The 26,985-nt window shown below is 47.5% G+C and overlaps 1 protein-coding gene across 6 annotated transcripts; it reads left to right on the top strand.

Moving 5' to 3' along the window:
* Positions 1 to 364: 364 nt before the first annotated feature.
* UBN1 (ubinuclein 1) lies at positions 365 to 25,798 on the top strand. Of its 6 annotated transcripts, none has more exons than XM_048962016.1 (18): positions 365 to 496; positions 843 to 1,280; positions 2,823 to 2,906; positions 3,885 to 3,980; positions 4,291 to 4,425; positions 5,106 to 5,209; positions 6,503 to 6,941; positions 9,560 to 9,630; positions 11,222 to 11,351; positions 11,571 to 11,689; positions 12,169 to 12,297; positions 13,224 to 13,367; positions 16,268 to 16,318; positions 17,463 to 17,505; positions 17,811 to 19,040; positions 20,392 to 20,506; positions 20,964 to 21,053; positions 23,270 to 25,798. In XM_048962016.1, the coding sequence occupies exons 2-18, from the start codon at positions 1,044 to 1,046 to the stop codon at positions 23,320 to 23,322; spliced, it is 3,270 nt and encodes a 1,089-aa protein (XP_048817973.1). In that variant the 5' UTR covers positions 365 to 496; positions 843 to 1,043; the 3' UTR covers positions 23,323 to 25,798. The 6 variants fall into 6 exon arrangements, with proteins under 6 accessions (XP_048817973.1, XP_048817972.1, XP_048817970.1 ...); XM_048962012.1 differs by having other exon boundaries at positions 366 to 496; positions 20,392 to 20,644; XM_048962015.1 differs by lacking the exon at positions 12,169 to 12,297 and having other exon boundaries at positions 20,392 to 20,644.
* Positions 25,799 to 26,985: the final 1,187 nt, after the last annotated feature.

The following is a 26,985-nucleotide window of genomic DNA, read 5'->3' as shown; positions in this document are numbered from 1 at the left end:
CGCAGCGCTTACAAACCTTTTGCAGCACGCAGCATCGTTTCCGTAAATGGCAGCAGGGAGGCGGGCTGCAGCCTGGTATCCCGGCAGCTGCTGCCCTTTGATCTCGTACATCTCTCGGAGGTATAACGCACAGCACAGCAGAGCTCGGTGGTCGAGGCCGCGGACGGACAGGTAACACATCGGCCTGACGGTACAGCCCGACGCCCAGCACAGCCCCGCGCGCCGCCGCCATCTTACCTCCCCTCAGCGCAGGGGCTGCCGGGATGGGGCCAGTCCAACAGCGATTGGTCTTCTCTCATCACGTGACGCCCGCGCTCACTTCCTACCCGTCGTCCCTTTTGGGCGTGACGACAGACGACGCGCCGATTGGCCGCGGCGGCGCGCGGCTTTGTGACGCCACTCGGCTACAGCGTGAGGGCAGCGCCCCTGTTGTGTGACGTCAGAGCGGGGCTCGGTACGGCCGGGAGCCCCGCGGCGGTTCGGGCCTGCGGCTGCGGTGAGTGCGGGCGGGCGGCGATCCCGGCCCCGGCCTCCTCTGCACCGCGAGCCGACCTCGGGGCCTCCCTTCGGCTTCCCCTCGATGCTGGGGCCCGCTCGGTGCCGGCTCCCCATCAGCGCCGCCGTCTCCGGTGGGGAGCGGGAGCTGTCCGTTAGCGGCGGGTCGCGCCCGTGCAACGACCGTTTGGGGGCTGCGGGGCCGTCCGGCTGCGGGTTGAGGGGCCGCGGTGCTCGGCTGCCGCCGTGCCCGAGGTGTCGCGGCTAAGCGGTGTCGCGGAGGGGCTGCCGCGTTCAGGAGGGTTCACTTCTCCGTTTTGTTTTCCCCTTCTTCTTTCTTTCTCAAGCGTTTGCAGTGCGTGCCGATAACGCGAGGTCGTGTCGTTCGCTGCGAAAACTTCAAGATCGGGAGGACCCGTTCGATTTCCAGCATCCTCCCGTGCCTTCGGCTGGCCGCCGAGACCCTCATGTGCGTGTGCAGCTGGGGCAGAGACGCGCCGATGCCGTGGGAGCTGTGCCATGAGCGCTGGTGAGCTGTGGCCGTCGCCATGACGGAGCCCCACCGGGTTCTGTTCACCACCCTGCACGGCCCGTTGAGCAGCAGTTTCCTGAAGAAGCCTCGCAAGGACGATGCCGAGCAGTCCCCAGAGGCGGAGCAGCCTGGGGAGACCGTGCGGCTGTCGCTCACTCTCTTCGAGCCGGATCACAAGCGCTGTCCGGAGTTCTACTACCCAGATCTTCTGAAGAACAGCCAAGTGAAAAGAAAAGGGTCTTCAGGAGACAAAGTGAGCATCCTCGTGGTCGGTTTATCTGAAGGTTTCCAAAAGTTTTGCGTTGTTGCTCTCTTAATGCTGAAGGGAGAGGTGGGAGAGCATTACCTGCGAGGTGCTGAGAGGGGAGCTGATGGGTCAGACACTGTGCAGGCTCAGAGCTGGGAGCCATGTGTTCCTGTTGTTGGGACACTCTTCTTGTTCCACTCTGTTACTCCTTCATCTTTGTTGCTATTGCACATCAAAAGGGTGATGTGCAGCATGTTTGGCTCATTGTGTTGTGCTGCTTGTTATTTAATAGTGCCCATTTAGAGAAAGTATCAAAAAGAGTGATCCTCTGTAACAGAGTGCTGTATCTTTTTTTGGGGACTTTGCTTCATCTTATATGACTCAACTGACACAGGCGAGGTTTAGGTTAGATATTAGGAAGTTTTTCACCCAGAGGGTGGTGAGGCACTGGAACAGGTTGCCCAAGGAGGCTGTGGATGCCCCATCCCTGCAGGCATTCAAGGCCAGGCTGGATGTGGCTCTGGGCAGCCTGGGCTGCTGGTTGGCGACCTGCACACAGCAGGGGGTTGGAACTGAGTGAGCACTGTAGTCCTTTTCAACCCAGGCCATTTTATGATTCTATGACTCTTTCCACTAGATCCCTGTTTAATGGCCCTGATGCTTTCAGGTGTTCCCTGACAACTCTGCTTTCTTCTTGAAGGCCATTTTTTGGGATACAGTCGTATGCTAACTTTTGTGGCATTTGAGCTTTGTGTTATGGACATCTTTCTGTCAGAAAGTAGTTATTGAAAGGAACTTTTTCACACTGTGATGTGAAGGAGTTCTGGTCTCCCAAGTCTTTCAGCACCATTCCTGCTGCTTCTGACATCAGTGCTGGCGATGCCTGAGAAAGTTGATTGGATTCCATTTGCTTTTGCTGCTGATTTTCAATTCTATTTGGTACTCAGTTGATGAGGGTTCATACTGTTTTCTGGGGAATCAGGAGAAGCAGAAACAGCTATAGGATTGCCTGAGGGTGCACACAAAACCCAGAGACTGCAGCAAAGCAATAAATGCTTGTCCTCCAGTAAGGATCAGTGTAAGGACAGGTTCCTCTTATGTCTGCCTGCTGAAGCTCGTTCACATGAACTCAAGGGTGGCTGGAGAAGGGAGATGCCCCTGGATCTGATTGTTGAACAGCAATGATACAAAAGAAGAGGGATTTACATAGAATCTGGAGATCTGTGGTAGGGTACCATCTCACCACCCTCTTGTTACTTTTCTGGGAGAGAGTTGAGAGAGGAAACCATTCATTCAATTTCCTTGGTTTATCACTGTCTCTTACCTAGTAGAGTTCTGGTTACGTTTCCAATCCTTCTGCATGCTTGTTTCTAGGTGTCTTATTCCAAGAATAATAGCACTCTGGGAATACTGCATTAAAGGTTGATTTGGCTGAGCTTCTGCCTGGAAGCTCATGCTGGTCATGATAGGTTTAATGCACACGTAACGGGGCTTTGGTGGCAGGGTGACAGGATTGGTTCTGATGGTTTTTGTCTCTCTCTTCTGCAGAGGAAAGAACCTGCTGATCCCTTTGATGATGAAAAGGAGAGACATAAAGCGGAGGCTCTTGCTAGGAAGTTTGAAGAAAAATATGTATGTTTGTCTTCTTTGTATTGTGTTATCCCTTAGAATGGGTAATGCTGCTCAGCTCTCACCCCAAATTGTTTTAACAGAAGTTAGCAGTTGTTAGCTGTATGTCCCTATCTTCATGTTAGCTTCACGTCCCTACCAAGTCTGTTACCTTGGTCCAAGGATACTGTGGATACTTTTTTTTCTGTTTCAAGGCTGTGATTTACTAAAACAGTTCTGCTACGTTCCTAAAAGCGATGACAGCCTGATTATAGTGAATAATATTTTCCCTTGTGGCAGATTTCCATCCTTAATTTATAAGATGTATCCTATTTTTAAGCAAAAAGAAGTGTTTTCTAAGCCTTGCAGTCACGACGTGTTGTAGCCTCTCATGTGTCTAAGAACAGCTCTGAGTTTGCTATCAGCACTGATGAGTTCAGTGGAAGGGAAGCTGATCCGCGTTGCCCATTTCCTTGTTGTTCTTCCTCTCACTTTGCTCCTGTAGATGACAATAAAGCAATGTTACGTTTTATAGCCGGTGCTTTTGGTTATGTGAGTTGCTTTATTGTCTTGTGATACGAATTGGACCTGTTGGTCATCTTAATGCATTGTGTGCGTGGTTGGTGCCCGTAGTGTGGGGTTTGTACTGGCTCTGTGACAGTTATGGAAGAACAACCATTCTGCACTGGCAGAACTGCTCAAGGGATGCAGACCCAGTTCAAAATCAAGCCTACTGGCACAAAGCCGACCTGTCTGTTGAGACAGCATTTTATTGCATATGAGTGCACTGTTCTTGATTCTGTATGACGAAGCATAAAACTGGATTTATTGTGCCCTTAGATTAGCATGTGATGTGGGTCAGTGATGGTTCCGTCCTCCTGCTGCTCCTAGGAGGCAGAAAGCTTTCCTGTACTGGAGAGAATGTTAGAGTCCTACGTCAGGGCTATCCCTGTGGTCATTAGAAAAGAAAGATGAGCATACCATCAATCTTTTATTGTTTAGGGTGGCAAGAGACGTAGAAAGGACCGTTTTCAGGACTTGATTGATATGGGGTATGGATACGACGAATCTGACTCCTTCATTGATAATTCTGAAGCAGTGAGTACTTGGGCAGGTGTGAGGGTGGTTAAATTCAGCTGCCTGGGGGGGGCTGAGCTGGCATCTGGGGAGAACATGAATGTAGTGCCAGCAGGGAGCGTGCCAGGGCTGGGTAACGAGAGCTCCTGCAGCAGCTGCCTGACAGGAGAGGCCAGTTAGCACAAGTGTCCACTGCCCTGCCTGTTCCCTGGGGGAGCACGAGTCCCACTCCATCCTCCAAGCAGCTCAAAGTGCAGAATAAAATAAATTCTCTGATGATTCTTTGAATATAAATTTACAGTGCTAATAGATTGTTCTCTCTTATTTCTAGTACGATGAGCTCGTTCCGGCTTCTCTTACTACAAAGTATGGAGGGTTTTACATCAACACAGGAACGCTTCAGTTTCGGCAGGCATCTGATTCTGAAGATGAATATGTTAAAGAGAAGAAGAAGAAATCTCCCAAGGTCAGCAAGCCAGCTTTCTAGGAGTATTCCCTCTGTTAGAGCTCGGTGGGTTTGCCACATGAAAAGAGTGTTGAAATTGGAAATAGAGACTTGTGAATTGATACGGACAGAACAGGGAGGGAGATGTACTGTCTCATAACTGAGCACTTCATAATCCCATTCTGTCCTCATGTTTGATGGTAAAAGGAGGATTGTTTGGTGTTTGTTAGACTGCGGGGGGAGTCGCCTGGTAGAAACGTTGGTGAGCACTGTCACTCTGAAGAGTTGCTTATTGCTGTGGGGGTGACACGTCACATTAGAGGACTCTTCTCTTTCTCATCTGAGATGTTAGAGGCTTCCCTAGGCCAGTGATTTTGTTCTGTGGCAATATCTTCTGGAGATGGCTGCATTTTCACAATACCAAAGTGGCATGGCTAAAAGAGGAGATGGTAGGGGCAGTTCCTTCCCCTTTGTTGACAGAATCTTTTCTAGTGTAAAAACTGGGTGCGCAGTAAAATGTTCAAGATGGTTCATGCCAGAACTGTGGTGATAGCCCTGTGTTGTTTGTGTTAATATGTCTGGTGGGGAAGGAGCTGTTCTCACACTACTGGCAGAGGGTCCAAAGTGGCTCTTGTGGCTGCAGCTCCAGTTCCATGTACAGGTAGCACTTTTGATTCTGACTCGGTTTTACTCCTTTCCAGAAGCGGAAGCTGAAAGATGGAGGTGAAAAAATGAAGAAGAAGAAGAAAGATGATTCTTATGACAAGGAGAAAAAATCCAAAAAGTCCAAGTTCCCAAAAGCTGGGTAAGGAGGAATAAAGGGTGCTTGCTACCTGATGCCTCTGTGGCGTTTGTTATGCTGCATTAGTACACGTTATGCTGGGGGGTGGCTTGGAGGCATGCTGCATAGACAGCAGTGGGTAAACTGCCACTGGGGAATGGGGAAAGGGAAGCTTCTGGTTGGGAAGCATAGCTCCACAACAAGAGTACCAGGGCAAAGAGGGGCACAGCTACCTGGAAATGCTGTTGTGTCTTGGAGTTTAGTTTAGGCACTAATGGTCAGAACAAAGATGGACAGTATTGGGGAAAATGAATATTGGGACAAAGTTGGGAAAGGAAGGGCAGGAAGGAGGGACGTGAACTCAGTGTGGTGTGAGCCTTGGGCCAGCAAAGAGAAAGAGGTTAAAGGCCACGGGTGGTAGGGCTGGAAAGGAAAATTGTGTTGCCATTATTGCTGGCCAGCAGTTTCTATTCCTGCCCAAAGCATTTCTTGGATGGATGATCAGCTTTTCTGTAGTTTCTCTCTTTTGGGGCTGTTAACCTGAGTGGCTATTCCAGTCTGAAGGGCTGCTGTTAAACTTGTCTATACTTGCACTCTGGTTGACCTGATCTCTTAGTTTCAATTTCTGTATTTGCTGTCTTTTGCCACATTTCATCCTAGTTTTTCCCTTCTTCCTGTAACTGTTTGGTTGGATTTGCTTTTTCCTGCATGGATTTGCTTTCTGACGTGGTGCAGTCAGTGTACGAATCTGTAGTAGTAAACAAGGCAGGGGAATTTGCCCCAGTTGAAACAGAGACTAAAAGCTTCACATGGCTGTCACACTCCTGCTTTGGTTCCTCTGCACTGGTTGCTTGTGCATTTCCTATTCATCCTGGCTAGAGCAATGCACATTGTCTTTCTGTTCTCTAAGTACTGTTCCATGGGCAATAGTCAGTCTGACAAAGGAGTTGTGGGACAGGTGCATCAGAAAGCCTAGCAGATGATGGGAAAGGAACTGAAACTTAAGTGTGGTGAAATTGGATAAGTGAGCAGCTGATAGCTAAATGGGTGAAAAAGAATGACAACATGAACTGAATGGACGTGCTCTGTGTCACACGGTGCGTGTGAGTTTTCAGCCCTCCTGTCTCACCTTAACTCTTAGCTATGGCCTTAGTAGGACTTAGTTTTTCTGCTGTAATTGCATAAGGGGATAAGATTTAACGAAGCACTGGTGCCTGTGGCTGGAGTGAACTCAGGTGTAGATATCATTGTCTCTTTCCCTTGCTCTTATTTTATTTCTCTCTCAATTCCCTCTCTTCTTCCCTTCTTTGTTTGCAGCTTTACGGCATTAAATGCGAGTAAAGAGAAGAAGAAGAAGAAATACTCCGGAGCTCTCAGTGTCAAGGAGATGCTGAGGAAGTTTCAGAAGGAGAAGGAAGCTCAGAAGAAAAAAGATGAAGAGCAGAAAGTGGTGACTCCTTCACCAGCAGAGCCTCAAGCCCCAAGGGAGGCAGAGACGATGCCCGACCCGTTGTTATCACTCTTTGGTCATGCCAGTGACAGCGACCTGCTGCAGGCAGCTACGGCTATGGACACATTAACTGACCTAGACTTGGAGAGACTCTTCAACGAATCCCCAGAAGGGAGCCCCCTTCACGACGTGGAGGATGGGAGCAATCCTGCTGGGGCAGGCTTAGAACAGGACTTCAAGCAGCTGCCATCCCTCCCGGAGGGGCTGCCGGCCCCTTTGGAGAAGCGTATCAAAGAACTGGCTCAGGTGGGTGGGTCGTTGCAGGCAGCAGGGCTGTGTGCTTGTTGGGGGCTGCCCTGCTGGGTTCTTCACCCAGGTGGGGAAATTTCACAGTGCCAAGCAGGAGCACAGCTTTCTGGCACTCGGTTTGCTTCTGTGCCAAGGCACTTCCTTGAATACCTGTGTGTCAGACAGTGGCAAAGCACTGGTCCTCAGCCTTGTTATCTGCTGAATTTCCCATTTCAGCTGTCAGTATGGGTTTTTGGCCTCTCTTGGCAAAGTAGGCACCTGATGCAATAGGTAGTTTCTCAAGTCAATTTAACACAAGTGGTCTTAAAATGTGAACTAATGGGGCCAAAGGACAGATTCCACCATAATAGTTTTAATGTGCTATGATGATCAGGGCAGTGTTTATGAAGAGGCACATGGAGTTGTGTATGTAAAACAGATGGGTGCAGCTGCAAAGCATCACTATTGCTGTTCTGCAGCATGAGAAGAGCCCTGTAGATGGGGCTTGAAGATTTGTTAGAGCTGTTCCCTCTGTCATATGCAAATGGATGCCTTCAGTGAGGCAAATACACAATTTGGCAGCTCGCAGGCTGGAGGCACATTGCTGACAATTTGATTTTTGTTCACTATCTTTAATATCTCAGTGCTGCTTAGGAAGTGGAATATATTAACTTATAGAAGGGTGATGTCAGATTTTGCTACCTGTAGCTCCTCTTGCAGCTGGACTTCTGTGTGACTTGTCCATCTCCTCCAGAACCCTGTGATTCACCTTAGGATCTGCTCTTCTGCAGGGGAAGAGTTGGGTGCTGGCCAGGGATCCCTCTGCTGGCATGCCAGAGAAGTATGATTTCAGCCTGTAGACTCCTCTGATGTGTGAGGGCTGTCACCATCAGCCTGTCAGCAGATGTGAGATGTTTGGTTCCTGCTATTAGGCTTGTCTTTAAATATTGATTTTAAGTCATAAGCGGTACTGAGACCACTGTAGTGCTGCAATTCTTTCTTCTGGAGATTGAGAGTGCCCATTACTTAAGCATCTCTTGCTTAATAACTCCTGTTACTGAGGACTAGCTTCTGCTAAAGATAACATTTCTCAGTAGAACGCAGTGAAGTGTGCACGTGGTGGTGAGCAAACAGAAGCAGAAACTGAAGAAAGTAGCAGCTGATGAAAAGAGTGGGCTCCTTCGTGGCTGTTGCTGTTTGCTATTCATGCTGTGAACAGAAAACACTGAAGCACCTCCTTCTGAATTATATTTGACCTAAAGAACAATATTGCCGAATCTCCCGCAATACTAAGTTAATCATTATGCTGCTGCAAGGTGGTGTAATAGCAGGCTACCCCCAGATTTTCCTGCTGCAGTGTCTCATGTTGATGGACTCTGTACGTTAAGATAAGAAGTTAAACATGAAATGCAAGATTTAATGAATTGAAGCCTATGGGTCAGTTAGGACTTGAGCTCTTTTGTGGGTTGGAGTGGAGGGCTGCCTCTCTGTGCCATGACAACCTTCTGTCCCAGCAGGTGGGAGTCACTCATGGGTTAAATGGACTCTCCAGGCATTTCATCTCTTGCTTGAACTTATTTGATTGTAACCCTTTTCTTCCTAAAAGACTTCTCATGTTGAGGGTTCCCATCAGCACTGACCTTTCTCCTTTGACATCACCAGCCTTCTGCTGGTGACCTGCTGCTGATGGAGATTGCTTCAGGAATGTGCACACCTTCTGGGAATAGCTTACCAGCCTGAATCTCAGTATGTTAAATCAGGAGATGTCAAAATCCTTCTCCTTTGGTCCCCTTCCCCCTGCAAGGAATCACTGACCTGACGTGGTGCATTGTGGCAAATCCCACTTCTGTTTACATCAGTTCTGCTGCACACAGCAGACTGTGAACTCTGTGGCACTTTTCTGCTATGTTGCTCATCTCTTGGAATTATTTTTCTGTTGGCCATACTTTTCATGGGTGTGATTTCTTTGGGCAATGCTTTGCAAGCTGCTCTCATATCCCATTCAGGAAGCTTCCTGAGCTATTTTAATTGCGTTTGGTGTTGACAGGAAATAACAGATCCCCTGTGGCTACGATTCTTTCTGTTTGTTTCTTAAGTCAGTGTCCAGATTGGCCTGGAAAACATGCTGATAAGTATCCCTGCCTCTCATTAAATGTGACTGGGCTGATCTTTCCTGTTCCAGGGACAAGCTCTATGTTCCTACTGCTCAATCTAACACTTCTTCTTGGAAGTGAAGACCATGTCCTTAATCTGTCCCTTCTTCCCATGAGAATAATGCCAAGGAAGCCAGTTGCCTCTGAGCCATCTCCTTTCCCATATTAAGCAGAGGAATCTTGACTGTGCTGTTACAGCTCCACTGTACACAACAGCAGCACACCCAGAACTCAGAATGGGAAGTTGTGTGGACATGACATGGCCATACCAGCCCAGGTGGTAGAGCTGGACTCAAAGTGAGGATGCCTAAGAGGTGTCTCTTGCTTTTGGCAGCTTTTAGTCCACTTACAAGCAGGTTGTTGGTGGAGAACTTGGTGAAGTAACTCTGCTTTGTTTTGCAGTAAAGGTTTTAAAAATAAGCTTTTGATTCCTTGTGCCCATCTATATTGGTGTATGAAATAATGTTGACTTCTATTTTTCAGGCTGCTAGAGCTGCAGAGGGAGAAGGCAAGCAGAAATTCTTCACTCAGGATATCAACAATATCATACTGGAGTAAGTGCTGTGTGGGTTGAAGATTGGGGCTAATGCAGGGAAAGGAGAACACTGGGGAGAGCATTGCTTTTTGGTAAATTCAGGAGCAGGTTTAGCAGGAAGTGTGGGCCTTCCACACACAACACACCTGGGATATCATGAACGTCTCCTAGAAACAGCTCTCTGTTGCAATGTGTGTACATGAGGTAGGAGAAAACCGGAGGAGTTGTATCTAAGCCTCCTGTTTTCAAGCCAGTGCTTCGTATTCATGTGCTTAATTTTTTCAGCTTGACACAAGAACAGTAAATCTCTTCCTGCTGGAGATGTCAGGCACTTTCTTTGCTATTTATGTGCTATATGGAATATTTTTTTTAAGTGGAACAACGCTGCTGTGTTCAACTGGTATTCTGTAAAGGTGGGAGGAACTCCATTACTGCTCTGTATCTTTGGGTCCGCCAATTGTAGAAAGCCACTGCAGTTTCAAGGAGCTGCTCACAGTAGCTTTATTCTTCTTCAAGTGTCTGGAGAAGGCTGTTGAATGCATACAGCTTTGTGAACATCTCAGTGTAATACTTCAGCCTTAAGGAAATTAATGCCTCTGTTTATCAAGGCGCTTGGAGGGAGCTGCTGACAGGAAGTTTGGGAGTCTGCTTACCTCTCCTTTCAAGTGGTGATTGCTGCCTTTTTGCATCCCAGTGCTGACTGCACAGGCACTTCTAATAGGTTTTAAAAGTAATCATTTAAATCCCCTGTGGAAAAGGTTAAAATTAATTTATATGGCTTGGCAGTAGAATCAGCTGTGATGCTTAGAAGTGTATTTAAAAGCTAATCCCTGAGGTTATACGTACCTGTGTAGATCAGTTGGATGTGCACTGACCTCTCTAGCCTGGTCCCCGGGGAGTAAGTTCAAGCCTGAGGGATAAAGATAAAGAAATCCAAGCCACAGGTGGAACTGAACTTGGCAAGGGATGTGAAAAATAACTGTAAGAGATAATACAGGTACATTGGTCAGAAGAGAGAGGCTAAGGAGTGTGTTGTACTTCCTTCTGGAGTACTGCATCCAAACCTGGGGCCCCCAGAGCAAGAAGGAGAACAACTGTGGGTTTGGAGGATGGCCACAAAGATGCTCAGAGAGCTGGAGCTCCTCTGCCATGAAGGGAGGTGGGCTCATGCTGTCTGGAGAAGGCACCTGAGAGACCACATTGCAGCCTTCCAGTACTTAAAGAGAGCTAATAAAAAGTCAGTCTCCTTCCTGTTTACACAGGCAGATAGTGATAGGACAAAGAGTAATCATTTTAAACTAAAGAAGGGAGATTTAAATTGGTATTAGAAGGAAATTCTTTACTCAGAAGTGTGAGGTGCTGGCACTGCTGCCCAGAGCTGGAGGTGCCCCATCCCTGGAGGTGCCTGAGGCCATGGATGGATCCCTGCAGGGGCGAGTCTGTAACACAGAATGGCTTGGGTTGGAAGAGATGATTTTGTGATGATTCTATGAATTCACCTACTTTTTCCCTCTGCCTTCAGCTCCCCAGGTTGCATCAAAGTTGCCTTTCTGTTGTTTAAGGAACCCATGCTGGATCTCCGCTCAGTGTTTGTTTGTCTTGTTTTTCAGCATAGAACTGCAGACCCGGGAGCTGAACAGCCAGATTCGGTCAGGGGTGTACACCCACCTGGCTGCATTCTTGCCTTGCAGTAAGGACACCCTGGTCAAGCGTGCCCGTAAGCTTTATCTGTATGAGCAGGTGAGTGATGTTGGTAGCACAGCCTTGTCTCCCATGCATGTTACCCTCCAGAGCACAGTTACTGTCTGCATGATGTGCTGCTGTCCTCCGCTCAAGCATGCTTTGGTCGCCTCATCTGGTGGCGTGGGTTCAGAATTGGCAAAGCCTCATCCTGCTGAATTTGGGTATCTTGTCTGGAGTGCAGTTTGGAGCCTCGGTCTGTTCTGTGATGTTCTCTAGGGTGGACGACTGAAGGAGCCTCTGCAGAAGCTGAAGGAAGCCATTGGTAGAGCCATGCCAGAGCAGATGGCGAAGTACCAGGAGGAATGCCAAGCCCACACTCAGGCCAAATTTGTCAAGTAAGCTCATAGTTTGCTTGTTATGCATCTGTAGCTCTTCTCAGCAAGTTCCCTGTAACCTGTAAACTGCTCTCATGAAGTTTGTCACCTATTTTTTTTTCCTGCATTCAAGAATTGCTGACAGCCATTAATCGCCCTAATTAAGCAGTGTGTGTTCTTTGTACTATCTGTACTGATGCCACCTACAGCAGCATTGATAGGACCAGAATTTGGCTGAAGTGTTTCACTTCTGCCCAGACATGTTTTTGGAAACGTGTCAGTCTGAAAGCAGACAGGCTGGATCTCTGCAGTCTCTATTACATAGTATTGGGAAGTTCATCAACACTGAGTGCTGAGCTCAGCTTCCACCATAAGCAGCAGGTTTTGAGGGTTTATTATCACTGATTTGTGAGACTTCTGAACAGTGTTGTTGGGAGATTTATCCTGGTTTTGGATTAGCCAGGACGATGACTTCCGCACTGTCTTCATCTCTATTTTAGAATGCTGGAAGAGGAAAAGGACAAAGAGCAGCAAGATCGAGTTTGCTCTGATGATGATGAGGATGATGAAAAGGGAGGGAAACGCGTCACGGGACCACGAAAGAAATTTCAATGGAATGATGAAATAAGGTTCGCATAATTTAGATATTAAGTGAACCTGTGACTTGCTTCACTTCCAACTGCGTAGAATAAGACACTTTAATATTTGTACCTTGGTTTCGGAGCAGTAATAGTCAAATTGGAAGCTTGCAGTTAGTAAATCTCAACTTGAAATACATTGCAGAACTAACCCAATTTCAGGTGCAAGCCAGCTCTGAGAGAAGTGCTAAGAAGCCTCTATGTGGAGGTCAAGAGAGAGGGGACAGATCTTTAGGAGAAGAAGGAACAGGACGGAATGCTGAAATCCCACCAGCTAGGACTCTTAACAAGATCAGATTTCTGGTTGTGAAAACAGTTTTAAACTCTTGGGAGTTGCTGCCCTTGTGCCCAAGGGTCTGACAGAGTGCTGGTGAAAGGGAGAATGACGCAGGGTCAAACGAGAATCAGTCATGCTGTCTTTTTCATCTTATTCTAACAAACTGGGATGCTGCTCCATAGATGGCCGATACATTTAGAACAAAGAGGGCTTCACTTCCTGCCTTCCCATTGCTCTCAGCACAAACTCCTGCAAAGGAGTTCAGGTCTGCAGCTGCTCGTGACGCCTGTAATTCTGGCACTGGTTTCACCACCTCTGCTGTTTCAGGATATTACGGTGGGACGGAGCATAAGGCCTTTCTCCTCTGGCTCACTTGTGTGCATGCATATGCATACAGAGAAATGTGCCTTTCCCTGCCTCTTTCTTACAGAGGCAGTGCAGGGTTGACTTTTTTTGTTAGAAAGGTGTTTGGAATGCCTGGACTCGAATCCTGCACTTGGTTGGCTACAGTCTGATCCAGAGTACTTATGCACAGCCAGGCATGTCTTGGCATATTCATCCAGCCCTGGATAAGTGGAATGACCTCCATCTGGGGAAAATGAATCCAAGTAACTGTATTTGAAATCTTCCTGTTCTTCAGGGAGCTGCTTTGCCACTTGGTGAAGATTAAATTGGATGGTTATGAGTATGACAAGAATAAGGCTCAGTCTCTGGAGGATTATGTGAAGACCTTCCTAGATGGAGAGGTGAAGCCCCTATGGCCAAAAGGCTGGATGCAGGCCAGGTGAGCAAGAATAATGTTGTACTCCAGGGATTCCATATCATAAGGGACTTCTGAAGGTCGTTAGTCCTACCCCTGTTCAAAGAACAGCTAGGTTCAAAGTTAGGTCAGATTGTTCAGGGCTGTGTCCTTCTGAGTTTGGAAAGTCTCTGCGGATGGAGGTTGCGACAGCATCTCTGGGCCACTGTTCTGATACAGAGTCACTTTTCATAAGTCTTTTCTCTGTATTTTCAATCAGAATTGCCTTTGCTGCACTGAAATGACTTTCATCTTTGTTTTTTTTTTACTGTGTGCCTTTGAGAAAGGTGCCTCTATCTTCTTTGTGACTCCCTGTACCCAGAACTCTTTGGCTAGTGGAAGACTGCTGTTAGATCCCTCCTTAGTCTTAAGGTTTTCCAGGCTAAGCAAGCTCAGATCCTCCAGCCTCTCCTATGTCGTGTGTCCCTATCCTCAGTGGCTCTGGACTGTCTCCAGTTTGTCAGCATCTCTCTCGTATTGTGTGGGCCCTGAAACTGGACACTGTACAGATGTGATTTCACAAGTACTAAACAGAGGAGAATAAGCACTCGTACTGTTAGCTGTGCACTAACTACCAGAGTTTAGCTATCTTCCAGCAGTATGCCCTTCAAGCAGTGAGTTCAGCTTGTCCTTAAGGACCTCAGGTTCTTTTTTGCTGGCCTGCTTCATTGCCAGTTGGCCCTGAGCCTGTGTGTCTGCATGGGGTTATTCCGTGCCAGCTGCAGGACTTGTGTTTGTCTTTGTTGAACTTCTCAAGGTTTTATTGTCCCTTTTCTCCTGTCAAGGTCCCTGTGAGTGGCAACCCTGCCCTCTGACACTTCCCACCCCATTTTCACCCTCAAACTTACTCAGAGTCCAGTCTGTCTGTCATCCAGGTTGTTAGTGACAACGTTGAGTGGTCTTGGCCCTGGCATTGGCCTCTGATGGATGCTGCTGGGTGTGACAAGTTATGAATTTTGAACAAATGATGAACTGGCACTGAGCTGAGGCCTGTAGTTTCCTGAATCTGTATCACCAAAGACCTTCTCACTTGGGGAAATCTTTCCTAGTCCATAGAATATTCCCAAGAGAAAGCAAGGTGGAAGGCTTTAGCAACTCTGGGACTTGCACAGGCACATCAGAGGCAGCAAAATAAGTAGGAATTGGGAAGGAGTAAAGACAATCACATTCATGTCTTGATTGCTGTTTCCTGCTCTTACACGCCGTCTATCATCCTTGCCTGATGATTGCAGAGAGCCACACAAGTTGCAGAGTGTCATTCTGTTGAGAATGTCATCAGTTTCTGGCCTGCCTTGTTTTGCTCACTAGATTTAAAACAATGACAAATGTGCAGCCCTGCTGCTGGCACGTCTGTCTCTTTGCACTTACAGAGCTCGATAGCACTGTAATCTTTTCTCTGCTGAGCTTATTTTTTTGATTTAATGGGTACCAGCTCTTAAGAGCAGTAAATGTGAGAAGCAAATTACAAATCCATCTGGAAAACTACCATGGCAGTTTACTGCAGTTGCACGTGTACCTGAAGTGCAGTACTGTGCATGTTTGTAGTGTGCTGCTCAGAGTGGGAGCTAAATGATGGCACTAGGAAAAGTGGGCGCAGACTCCTCCTTAATAAAGACGTTACCAGTTTGGGGGTGGTCTTAGCTCACCAACTTTATGACCTCTTTGAATACAAGAAAATGAAAATCTTGTCCCTGAATTTGTAGGTAAAACTGTTCTTAAGCATACAGGTATTCTTCCAAGTCTTGGTTGCAGGAGAATCTTCCAATGAAGCTGACTGCAGAAATGATGGAAGAAAAGTGGATTCCCTGACTGCTTCTCAGGGGCTAAGGGACAACGGTTTTTCTTTTGGGGCTTTTTGTTTTAAGGACAGAGGCTAGCTTGCCAGCCAGGCAGAAGTGGAGGGGAGGTTTTGGCAACACTACAGGAGAGCTGTAAAAACTTTTGTGGGCAAATCAGCTTGATTCGCCTTCAGTGTGAGCACAGAAGTTCATCTTTAAAAGGAGCCTCAAGGTGAACAGAGTATCAGCTTTGTGTTTGAATTCAGAGAGGCTCTGCCATGATTCTGTTTCCTTGGTTAGTACTAAAAGGCAATCAACATAAGACTGTAAGGTTAAAATATGTGGGCTTTTTAAAAGAAGATGGATGGCAAAAGTCACTGCCTTAAAAACTGAGTATGTTAATAGCAGAAGGAAAGCATGTTCCTTATGCCAATATTGGTGGTATGTTTATAAGCTTCTCACCTTGATGTCTTAGAAACCAGCAGAGTGCCAGCTGTTGTAGGTGAAACAGTGCTTGCATAAGATTCTGGTTTACTTAGCCTCAGAAATAATGGCTTTTGGCTGAAGTTCTGCTTATTGGTTGTGTCTAGACAATTGAAGAAACGGTTGTGCTGATTTGCAAAGGCACTTCTGTTTTTTGGGATGCAAAGGCAGCAGCAGTGCAGGGTATGAAGGCTTCTCATCCATATTGCTGTATGTAAACCAGGGAAAGGAAACCTCTCCCCCTTAAACGTGCTGAAGAGTTCCTGGATGATCTGCCAGCTCTTGATGACCTCTGGCAGCAGCAACACTCAGCCTTAACGACTGTGCTGTCTCTCCAATTGACTGTCAGCTCTTTGGGCTGGCTGAGCTCATTTCTTAGCTACTGTCCAACCCACACTGCCTTAATGGCCCTTTCAGCGCCTACAAGCGTAGCTCCCCAGAGAGGGGATGGAGTGAGGGAGTTCAAGAGGATTTTCCTTGAAAATGGATGAATATTTATTTGCTCCCCGTGGTTTTAATCTCACTCAGTCCCCTGCTGTACTGTGCAGCTCTGTCTCCAGTGATCCCAGCTGCTCTACTGGGTCTTGCTGGATATCACTTCTCATTGCTCTCTTCCCTTCTTAGGACACTGTTTAAGGAGAGCAGGCGTGTACACGGACACCTCACATCAGTCCTGTGAGTATCGTGCAGCGTTCCTTTAGAGTGATAACTGGTGAACTGCCTTACCTGGGGCCTGGGTGGATTGAGCAGGAACACCTGAGCTTGTTTGCCTCCCATCAGTTTGGCGCTGCTTCGTTTGGAAGGTCTAGGGAGAGAGGTGCTGTGTGACATCTCCCAGCAACAGCCTTCCTGAGGAGCCTGGGCCTTACAGCGGGCTCAGGGAATGATCTTTGATGCCAGGTTGCCTCCTGGCCTTGTTCAACAGGCTGGAGTCAAGCTTCTGTGCGAGGCCCTGGGAGATAGTTAAGTAAAATGGACTGTGATGCCAGCACTGTGGTTATTGCCACCCATTCAGTTAATCCTTACTGGATTCTGGATTCCCTCTTCCTTGTTGCCAGGTTAAAGCAGAGGTACGATGAGCTCAAGGCACTGAGAATGGGAGAAACAGAATTGTGGGTGACAAACCAAGGGATCTATTGGAATCCAGCTGGGCAGGTGCCTTAATGCCTAAGGGTCTCATGAATCTTGCTGGCAGCACATAACAGACGATGATACAGATTTAGGCTGATATCTGTTAGACAGATGGTCCTGTTCTTGGCATCGGATGAATGAGGGGAAGTGGAGAAAGGGTATGAAATAGAACGTAGAGTCATCCTTTCCTCAGCCATACCACTCCAGCAGCTCAGGGATGTCTTGTACCAGAGATTGCATCTGACCAGACCAAGTGATCTATTCTCCATGAATGTGGCAGATGCTTTTGCATCCTTGACTTCTTCTGGGAATCTAAAAGAAGCGTGTAGTTTTTCTCCAAAAGAGTCTGTGTATCTGTTTCTCTCTGGGTATTGCTATAATTAGGTTAGCAGTGGGCTCCTGTAGCTCCTGGCCCTGCAGCTGGTGCAGGATGTGTCTGTTGAGTGCTTTCACTGCTCTGCTACCATTTCAGAATCTCTGCTCTGCTTCCTAAATCATTCCCTTGTGTGGGAGCTGGGACTTCCTAGGGCAGCAACAAATGTCATACGATTTTGAATCCTAGCAACCTGAGATGCTGCCTCTTTTCTTTGCAAAAGCCTCAGTGGATCATCATTAACAGGGCACCTGGTTGGATGCTTCCCTACAGGCATTCAGTGAACCCATGTTTTCTTTGTCTCCCTTAAAACAGGGCGAAGAAGAAGGTTGTTGCTCCTACTAAGGTAAAGGGGAAGGTGAGTCTGTTTTTTGCTACACACATTTGATACATCCCAGTGGCTGAGAGTCTGCCATCTTAGGTCCTGTAGCTTTATGTCTATGCATAGATGTAAGGAAGTTGTATTCTTAAACAGCAGCAGTCTGCACTGTGCTTGAGGAGAAAAGAACAGCAGCTAGATTTGATGGCAGCAGGAATACCAGTCTGGAAGGAGGGTACGTGTCATTGGACAGGCATCACACCTTCCATCTCAAAATCCTTCCCTTCTCAGCATTAGATTCTGCCTCTGTTTTGACTTTGCTTTCTGCTGTCGTTTTGTTCCAGGAACTCTCCTCCAAACCTGATAAAAAGGTGGCTGTTTCTGTCCCATCAGTGCATTCAGGCAACACCGTAGCTCTGTCATCGGAGTCCCAGGCAGGAGGTCTTAACATCAGTGCCCAGACCAGAGAACTCCTGTCCCTTGGGACAGCACAAGCAGCCAACAGCACTGCTACTCCTGCTGCCTTCATGGACAACTCCTTGGACGAAGATTTAATTCATAATCCTACTTCCTCCCTTGAAGCAGTCTCTAAGGAACTGGCTGTGTTGAACAGCAGAGCGGGAGGGAGCCCCGACTTTCCTCTTCCTGGAGCTCCAAAAGCTCCGCCTGAGAAGATTCCAACTCTTGCATCCTCAGAAGAGAAGAGAACATTTCCAAAGGCCCACCCTGCCCCTACGACGTCCTCTGCTGGTTCCCTCCAGTCTCCTCTAAATTTCCTGGCTGAACAGGCCCTTGCATTGGGCCAATCTTCTCAAGACAAAAAGACAGAGAACTCTAATTATAAAGAGCTCTCCTGCCAAGCCTCTCCCAGCAAAATCCTTCCTGATATGCATCAGGCTAAACAGAAGCACCACAGCCTGGTCCGACCAAGCCATGGGCCTCAGACCTCCACCTCAGTGCCAGGTACTCAGGTGAAGGTTTTCCACTCGAGCAACCAGCCACAGAAGACTTTCACCTCTCCTGCTCCATTTGCCAAACTGCAGAACCCCAAGTCCTCCTCCCCGTTGCCCCAGCGCTCCCTCCTCCAGCAGGTCAAGTCATCAACCAAAGCCCAGAGCTTCCATTCCTCTGCCACCTCAGGCAGCACCCAAAACTCCAGCAGTTCCCACAAAAGCCCAGGCTCATCTTCATCATCTCTAAACTACACAGGAAAGCACTCAAGCAGCTCTAGCACTTCAGGACAATCCTACAAGTCACCCTTTGTTTCTGGATCACTCTCCAAGCACGGGGCTTCTTCCAGCAGCTCCTCATCGGGAGCGTCTGCAAACCAGGGCTGCTCCTCTGGGAACCTGCTGCCCAGCATGCAGACCCCTTCCTCCAGCCAGGCATCCAGCCGGCCGGCCCTGGGCTCTGCAGTGAAGAAGACTCCTGTCTCACAGAAGCTGACTTTGGTGGCACCTCCTGGAGGATCAAATGGAGATTCTAGTGGGGGCACTCAAGGGGTGGCCAAATTGCTGACCTCCTCCCTAAAGCCAGCTGTCGCCAGCAGCGCCGCATCTTCTACCTCTGTGCCGGTAAGCAGGAGCGTGCTGACCTAGCCTGATGCTAGGAGAGCACAAGGCATGGTGTCAGGCAGTCTCCTGACTTGTTGGGACCTGCTGTCAAGTGGTGACTTTGAAAGAAGTTCCTGAAATTCTTGAATGGCTGTCTGGACTTTGGCTGCTTAGGTTAGGAGGACTTGGCCTTTGCCATGGGTTTGCACTCCAGAGTTCAAGCTTTCGTTTTCAGCTCAAAGTAACAATCAAAATACTCTGGTGCCTTCCAGACAGCAATTTTTGGGCAGGCTGTGTAGTGTTCTTGACCTGACGTTGTGAGTTACAGAGACAGTAATGCTGCCACCTAAGGCAGGAGGAAGCGTGGTAAGGCAGGTAGCCATGAGAGCTAAAGCCATTGCATAAACTAAGATTATAACTGTCCATTTCTTTAAAATTAGGTCTGCATCTTGACCTTCTTACGTTATAAGTAATTTTAGTATTACTGGCACTTTGTTTCACTGCTGCTCTGCAGAGTAAACAATCTGTGATACTGGGCTTTAAACTCAAAATGCCAGCCCGTCTACTTCTGTCCACATTCTGTTGCTCCCCAGCCACTCCCATAGGTAGTGAAGTGGTATTTGGAACTCAGCTCATTGGCAAGCTGTGAAACACAAGGTCTGACAGATCAGTGAGATATAATGCCCTGTGCAGAACTGCCGGGATACCTATAGAAATCTGTATTATCCAGGCATTGTATTTAATGATTTTCATCCATAGACATTTCTAATGCAGCTGTATTAGGTTCTCAGCTGCTCAAATTGGCACTCTTTTGTGGCACACAAAAAGAGCAGGGCAATAAAAATGAGTCTGTTTAAATGGGCCTGAAAACCACATACTGTTCAGCTTGTGCACCCTGCCTGTTACCAAGATAAAGAGCTGAAGAGCACTTCCCAGTGGAGCAGAGTTCTGTGGGAGTGATCTCCAATAGCATTCTTGGGTAAAGAGGTACGTCAGGCCTTGGTGCCCTGATTTGACAGCAATTATGTGCTGTTGAAAGATAATAAGAAGCTTCCTTCCTCAAACTCGTAGGCAATAGTTCAGCTTTTCCTCTGCCTGTTGGAGGCATAGTTCCAGAGTAGAATAACAGGCTCAGATCCAGTATGGTCACATTAGAAGACCACAGCATCTAGGAGCTGGGTTGTTAGTGTCCTGGGCTCCTCTAGGTGGCCTCAAGAGTTCTTTGAGGCCTTGGCAGTTCTTGGGCACAGCTGGGAGGGTGCTTCTTGCAAGGAGGAATTCTAGAGTACTTTTTGGTTTGGAGTTCTTCAAGTGTAAATGTTGACATGCCTTGCTTTTCCACTCCTGACTGACCTTTTCTGTTGCTTTTCAGAAAGGAACTAGTGGAGCTGTGCTGCTAACCAGTTCTTCCTCCTTAAGTGTACTGTCTCCATCCTACAAGTCCAGCAATCCAAAGTTGCCAGCTGCCCTGAGCTCCACCCCTTTAGGTATTATCTCTCCTATTCATACCTTCCCTCTTCATGTCATCTCCTTCACTTCAGACTCCTCCCCGAAAGCAGGAGTTTCAAAGGATGCAATAGTTACAGGACCTGCTCCAGGAACTTTCCACCATGGCCTTGGCCACAGTGAGTGCACTCCTGCTCATGCATGTGTCTTTGTGCCTGTGCTGTTAAATAGCAGAGCATTGGCATTCTTGTTGTGTTAACCCATTGCAGACAAACTCATCTCTCTCACTGTTGCTTTGTGCCGTAGTTCATGCGCTTATACCTCTAGCAGTTGCATTTGGAGAACCTTGGGCAGATCCCTGTAGCTAGCCCAGAAGTCCCAACAGCTGGAAACCAAGCTATAGGCTTAAACGGCTGCAGCTCCTCTTATCATTTCTGTCTTCAATGTGTATTTGTTCTTTTTTTTTTCCCTCTCTCCTTTCTTTGTTTTTCTCTCTAGGTCTTCTGGCTGGCTTGCACTCCAGCCCCCACCATGCTGCGCCACTCCCACATTCTGCCCTGTCCACTCATTTACCGCAAAGTCTGCCAGGTAACTTGTCAGACACTCTTGTTTGTCTTCTGCGTCGTGAGTCACCCTCTATCTCAGCAGGGTGACTTTTAGGGGTGAAAGCAAAATTCCTGTCCTTGCTGTCTGACCAGTGCTGTCTGAAACCTGCGGCCTCCCCAAGGTTCAAAGCTAGGCGTAGCCCTCTGTGTCCTTTGCTGTTTTGTTAGCCAGCACAAACGTGTGCTTCTGAAATGAGGAGCACTCACTGCTTGGAGTGAGCACCTGGAGGCACTTAACGTTGCTGCTTGCGTCGTGGTAGAGGCTTGTTCTGTTAGGATGAAAGCCGTGCCTCTTTATGCACAGTCTGCCAGGGCTGCCCGAAATTGAATATGCTGTCTGTGTGGAGTTTTGTCACTGGTGACCTACATAAAGTGTGTCAGACCAGAATGTCTTGCATCCGTGTGCTGAGCTAATTGCCCACATCTCCTTTACAGTGAGGGATGCAGGCTGTTTTCCTTGGTGCTGACGATGTGATGATTTTGCAGTTAAGCCTGCTCCTCCCCGTTTGATGCCTGCAGAACTGATGCATAAAACAAGAGATGTCCAGAGAACATCTCTGCTGATAATTGGAGCTCTGCCTGCTGTGGCGCAGTGGGTTGCAAGTGTTTGTAAGAACTGCAGAGGAAGGAGAGGAGAGAGGAATCCATTCAGCATGCAGGAAATGGAAATGAAGGGACACCAGATTGGGCATGTCTGCTTTGGTAATTGTGCCATTGGTAATTGCTGCAGCTGTTTCTGATCAAGAGTCCCTTGGGTCCTCAGCGTGGTTCAGCACGGCTGTCTTAGATTCTTACCTGGGCAGTGAGTCTGATGTGGCAGTGACTGTGCTGGCTTCATACTGTGGCACTGAAGCCATTAGTAGATGCGTGGGCACACTGCTGGAGGTGATGTGGTCTCCTGGAGCAGTCCATGCGAAATGCCCTTGGCTGCTGAGTGTTTGTTGGAGAAAGAAGAGACCGCTGGTGAAAATGGGAAGAATTCCTCTCCTTTGCTTGTTTTAGTGGAGTTTGTGTGGGGTGAGTTGTTGGGTCCTTCCAGGTGGCAGAGCAGAAGCAGCCCCATGCAGCAGTTGCTGTGTGACAGACCTTTCCTTCCTGTTCCTAAACTTCCACTTGCTGGAGAGTGAGGAGATTGATTTCGGTTTGAACATGTGAAATGTATCCTGTGTCACTGGGGAGGAGTTCTTTTTCTCATCTGAAGGAATTTAGAGCCCTCACTTGGTGTTTTCACGCAGACATTGAAGACTGAGCACAGTGCAGTCTTCTCTGACAGTATTACCAATTTGTGGTGCTTTGTTGAAGAACAAAATGGCTTTTTTTTTTGGCCACCGTGGTCTTAAAAGATCTCCTGTTTCTTTGGTGGAGGGAACTGTAGCTGGCTGTACAAGCAGATAGCCACAGCTGCACTGCTCTGCCTGAAAGCTGCCAGCTGGCATTTGGGAGGTTGCTACAAATGCAAGGAACTGTTGATGCCTTATGTGCAGGTGCTCATGGCAGCATTCATCAAAAAGCATTTGAGCAAGGAGCATCCGGTGTGTACTTGCTTGTTGCTGCTGCATTTGCTGACGGGTGTTCCTGCGTGCTGTGGCCGATGTTGTTGCAACTGCTTGCTTTAGAAGTACTGTGTGCTGGGACTGCAGCCTTGCATGGAATGAACTGTCCTTGTCCTGGAGAAGGAGCTGTTGCTGCCCTGCTTGGTGCCACTGCTGCTTGATTGCACGTCTCGGTACATGCATTTGTTCACTGTGATCTGGTGGTAGTTTTAATTGTTCCTGGAGAATTCTGATATGTTAAACTACCTTACTCTTTCTCTATTCACTGCATTTACTCTTTTTCCTTCGTGTCCTCTCCTTTTTCTTACTCCAGTGGTTAGATTCCTATGACTCCTGTTGCTATCAGTGGGACTTCATTACCACAGCAGAGGTCTGCTGAGTGATACTCAAATCAACTGCAGATGCTAGGCAGCAAGCACCATGAGTTTCTAGTTTCCTAGGTGGGGAGACACCACAGCCTGGCTTTTAGAGGACAGAGATTGCCAAGCTAGCTAGTCAACCAGCCATCCGAACCCATGCTGTGGTGCTTTTGTTGAGAGGCCACGGGAGACCCTCGGTGCTTCCTGTGACTGCAGCTCAGCTGCTGCACGCAGCTCGGCGGAGCTGATGCTGAAACCCTTCCCCATTTGCTTCTGTTTTCTTTCAGACGCCTCTCAGCTTCACGGCAAAGGGTCCAACACACAGCAGCGGAAGTTGTGACGTCTGCCAGGAGGGGAGCTAGAGCACACATAGGATAAACCCGGAGGAGCTGTTAGTTCATGAATACCGACCGTGTCTTCTACTCAACGACAACTGGAGAGACTGAACTTCAACGAGGGCTTTGTTGGTGCGTTTGCTCAGAGGTTTTCAGAGTAAAGCCCCACACCGAGGGCCGCCTCGAGCCACGTCCCGATGAGAGAAGTGTTTGTAGCACTCTTGTATTGCTGCTGCCCTTCACGCATTCCCTGGCACTGGCACGAGCTGGAACTCACACGAAGACTCGGGTGGCCTGGCTTTCCTGCAGGAAGCCTGGGGCTGCTGGATTCCCACTCACCCGCGTCTGCGTCTGCCAAGTACCTCCAAGCCCAGTTATACCTCCTTGGTCTCCCTGTGGAGGGTATGAAAGGTGCTTCTTTCTTTTGCTTTGGATTTACTTGGACAATTCTAGCACTGCCAGTGCTTTCTGAAGACATTTCACTGAGATTTTTTTTTTCAATTGTACTATTAAGCTGTGCTACACTTAATAGGAGGACTTAACATTTCCTGTGCGGTGAATCTAACGAACCATCTGATGTTCCCCTCTGGAGGAGAAAGAAGACTCTTTAGAGAGACACTTCTAGATGCACTCATGGACGTTGAGAATTCTACATCTTTTGGTTTTTGCAGTTATTTTTTTTTTCCTCCAAAGGGATGCTTTTTTCCTGCTCAGTTTTATCCTCATTACTGTTGAATGCATTGGATTGAATGGGACACTTCTCAGCATGTCACGTGTATAGGAAGACATAATTCCAGTGCCTTTTATGGTGGAGCAAGAATGGACTAGTGACACACATTTCAGCCCTATTTTATGTGCTCCTCAACCCTTTTTAAATCATTCTGTATTTAAGATGTATTCTGTTTATTTAATAGAGCTTTTTATGGTTGCACATCAAAAAAGCTGCACTGTCTGGACTTAAATGGTGTCTTGGTGACTGCGAACACAGTACCAAATCCAGCAAGAGCACCAGTTCTTATCAGAGTTTGTGCAAGCGGGTTCCAGACCCTCCCCTAAAGCCATTCTTTCCTAGGGTTGTCAGTAACGATCTCTTTAGTGGGCAGAGGGAATGATCTAGATTAACCAAGGTCACTTATATTCAAATGAATTCCAGAGAAGAGTATTGCTCTCCTTGATGATTTCTGCACTAGAATCATGCGCTTGTCCCAGCTGCAGGAATGGGGACCATCTGGAGTTGGGGGTGCGTCATTTTGATTTCCTAAGATGATTTTTTAACTCTTAGCCCTAAATAATTCTCCCCTGAGCACACCCTTATGAACTGTGTATAGCTAAAGGCAGGCTGTGGTTCCAACTGAGCTTTGTGGGTTTTATTTTTCTGCTCTCCCCAGTCTCTTTTTCTCAGGCTCCTGGAGCCCACATTTGAATCGTGCCACGGTGGCACTCATCTGCATAGATTTAACTGGTAGTTCAAGGGAAAGTCTGCAGCCTTCCTCCTAGAGCTTTCAGGTAGGATGCTGGCGCTGTTTATACCAGCAAATATCTGCTTTTGTTTTCCCTACTTTTTTGTAAGCTCCGAGACTGACTGTTCTCAGTTTGAGCTACTATGTAATTTTCCAAGATCACTGCATTCTTTATATATATATATATATATGTATAAAAATGCAGCTCAGAATTAAAAATCTGTTTACAGAAAATATCTAGGTTGTAGCAAAAGAGCCAAAGACAAGAACTTGTGTGACTAAAACGAAGCACAGCAGTCATCGTTGGTCTCTGATCAGTGGATGTCGCATGGTTCCCGTTGGAGGCCTCATCCTGAGAGGTGCTTTGCACCTTCAACTTCCCATGGTTGCTGAAACAACAACAAACAGTTCAGCAAACACCTGGCAGGACAGGGACTCGCAGCGAGTGACCCAGGGTGCTGGTTCTACTCCCTCTCTTTGCTTTCACTTGAATGCTTCTGCTGGGAGGCACCTGTGTGCATGGCCAGAGCAGAACGCCCTCGTTCTAGGAATATAGCGAAGCCTCTTGCCTCAGGGAAATGTTTATTTGGTGGAAATTCTGTGGGATATATTTTTTTTTTTCCTCTTTTCTTTACATGCTATAATGAATGAGTGAATGGTACGGAGCAGAGCTGCAGCAAGGCAGAACCACGCGGAGGCCTGACAGCTGATGGGGAGCCAGGGCTCTGGCCTCTGCCTCGACGAGGCAACGTGCAGCACTTCCGTGACAGCGTGGGGCAGTGAGGCTCCCATAGCACTTACTTTTTAGGGCAGTTCCTTTTGGATGTAAGAGCTGCGGTTTACTATTATATTTTTTTGTGTGTGATGGGACTGTCTTGCTGAAGATGATGGGGGTGGTATGAAAACTGTTAATCTTGTACAGAATAACTGAATAAATTGTTTCAACGTTTCCAAAATGCTTTTTTTCCATCTTCTTCCCTCTAGTTTTCACCATTTCGCTTTCATGAATTTGTTTTAGCTTGGTGATCATCTCCTGACCATCTATTTCTCGAGTGACTAATTAATTAATTGCCTTCTAACTAATATCTCTTACTTTGTAAGTGCACTATGGCTCCGAAGCCATTGTGATGGTGGAATTGTTTATGCTTCCCTATTCAATGCTTTTGAATCATGGAATGGTTTGGGTTGGAAGGACCAGGTATCTGCTGGAGCAATGGCATGATCCTGTGTGATCCAGTCATTTACAAAGGTAAAATAATTGCACTGATCTCCAAAGCCAAGATGGATGGTCAGTGAATGCTCACTGCTGCTTCTGTTGGTGGCGGAGTTTGCTGGGGCTCAGGTATTGAGCTTACTGGAAGGAGAGGCATCGCATGAAGAATGCAGGCTGATTGGGGCAGAGCTGGATGTGAGTATGGTTAAAAGGCAGCTCTGCTCTGCTGGAGCTTTTGCTGTGTCAGGTGGTGACATAATGTGAAAAAGATCCTGGGGTTTAAATTTTGATTGTCTGCGTGCCTAGAATCTGGTAGGGAGAGAGAGAGGGGAGAGGCTCCTTGCCCTGGCAAAGCAGAAATTGGGGTAAAGGAAATGATTTGTTGTGCTCTACAAGTCTCCGGTACCATCCCAGCATAAATCCCTCTTCCTGTAGCTGCAGTCTCACTTGGTGGTGCAGTTCCCTCCCATCTAATGCTAATGCTGGGCCTGCTCAAAGGAACAGTCCTATTTATTGATTTATTTTTAACATTGACTCTGAACTGGCATCTTCCTGTAAATCCAAGGATCAAGAGACCACCGTCGGCAATAAAGGAAAACAAGCACCTGATTGGAACCACTGCATGTTTTTATTTCATACTATAAATAGAATTCCCCTCTACTTCCCGTTCCCGTACACAAGTAAGTGAGACGTTTAGCTGCTGTAACTCTATTCCATAAGATACCAGCACGAATGGCTCTCAGCCACGAGGTGAGCTAAGTGTGTTTTGAAGGCACTCTGCGTTTGGTTACGGTTGCATGCTTTGCACCAGCATCTTGTGTTCGGCACTGCTGCCGGCTCTTCACCTGCTTCTTAGTGAACTCTGGTATAGGAATGCTCCTCCTGAATCCAGGGCTGACACCATCAAATTGCTGTGCTTCATTTCGCTCTTGCCCAGCAGCATCAGCACGCCGGTGAGCAAAAAGGTCTCGGTGTTGATGTGATGATACCAAAGC

Source organism: Lagopus muta, chromosome 15, assembly GCF_023343835.1.
Source record: "Lagopus muta isolate bLagMut1 chromosome 15, bLagMut1 primary, whole genome shotgun sequence".
In the NCBI taxonomy this organism is placed as follows: domain Eukaryota; kingdom Metazoa; phylum Chordata; class Aves; order Galliformes; family Phasianidae; genus Lagopus; species Lagopus muta.
Note: the sequence above shows the minus strand (reverse complement) of the source record. Positions and strands in the feature narration are given on the sequence as shown.

What these genes read in the sequence shown, in the direction of transcription:
- UBN1 (XM_048962012.1), top strand. Translation starts at nt 1,044, where the DNA reads ATGACGGAGCCCCACCGGGTTCTGTTCACCACCCTGCACGGCCCGTTG. An exon ending in CATCTTCTACCTCTGTGCCG is followed by an intron (nt 19,041 to 20,391) that starts GTAAGCAGGAGC and finishes GTTGCTTTTCAG; the next exon opens with AAAGGAACTAGTGGAGCTGT. An exon ending in TTTACCGCAAAGTCTGCCAG is followed by an intron (nt 21,054 to 23,269) that starts GTAACTTGTCAG and finishes GTTTTCTTTCAG; the next exon opens with ACGCCTCTCAGCTTCACGGC.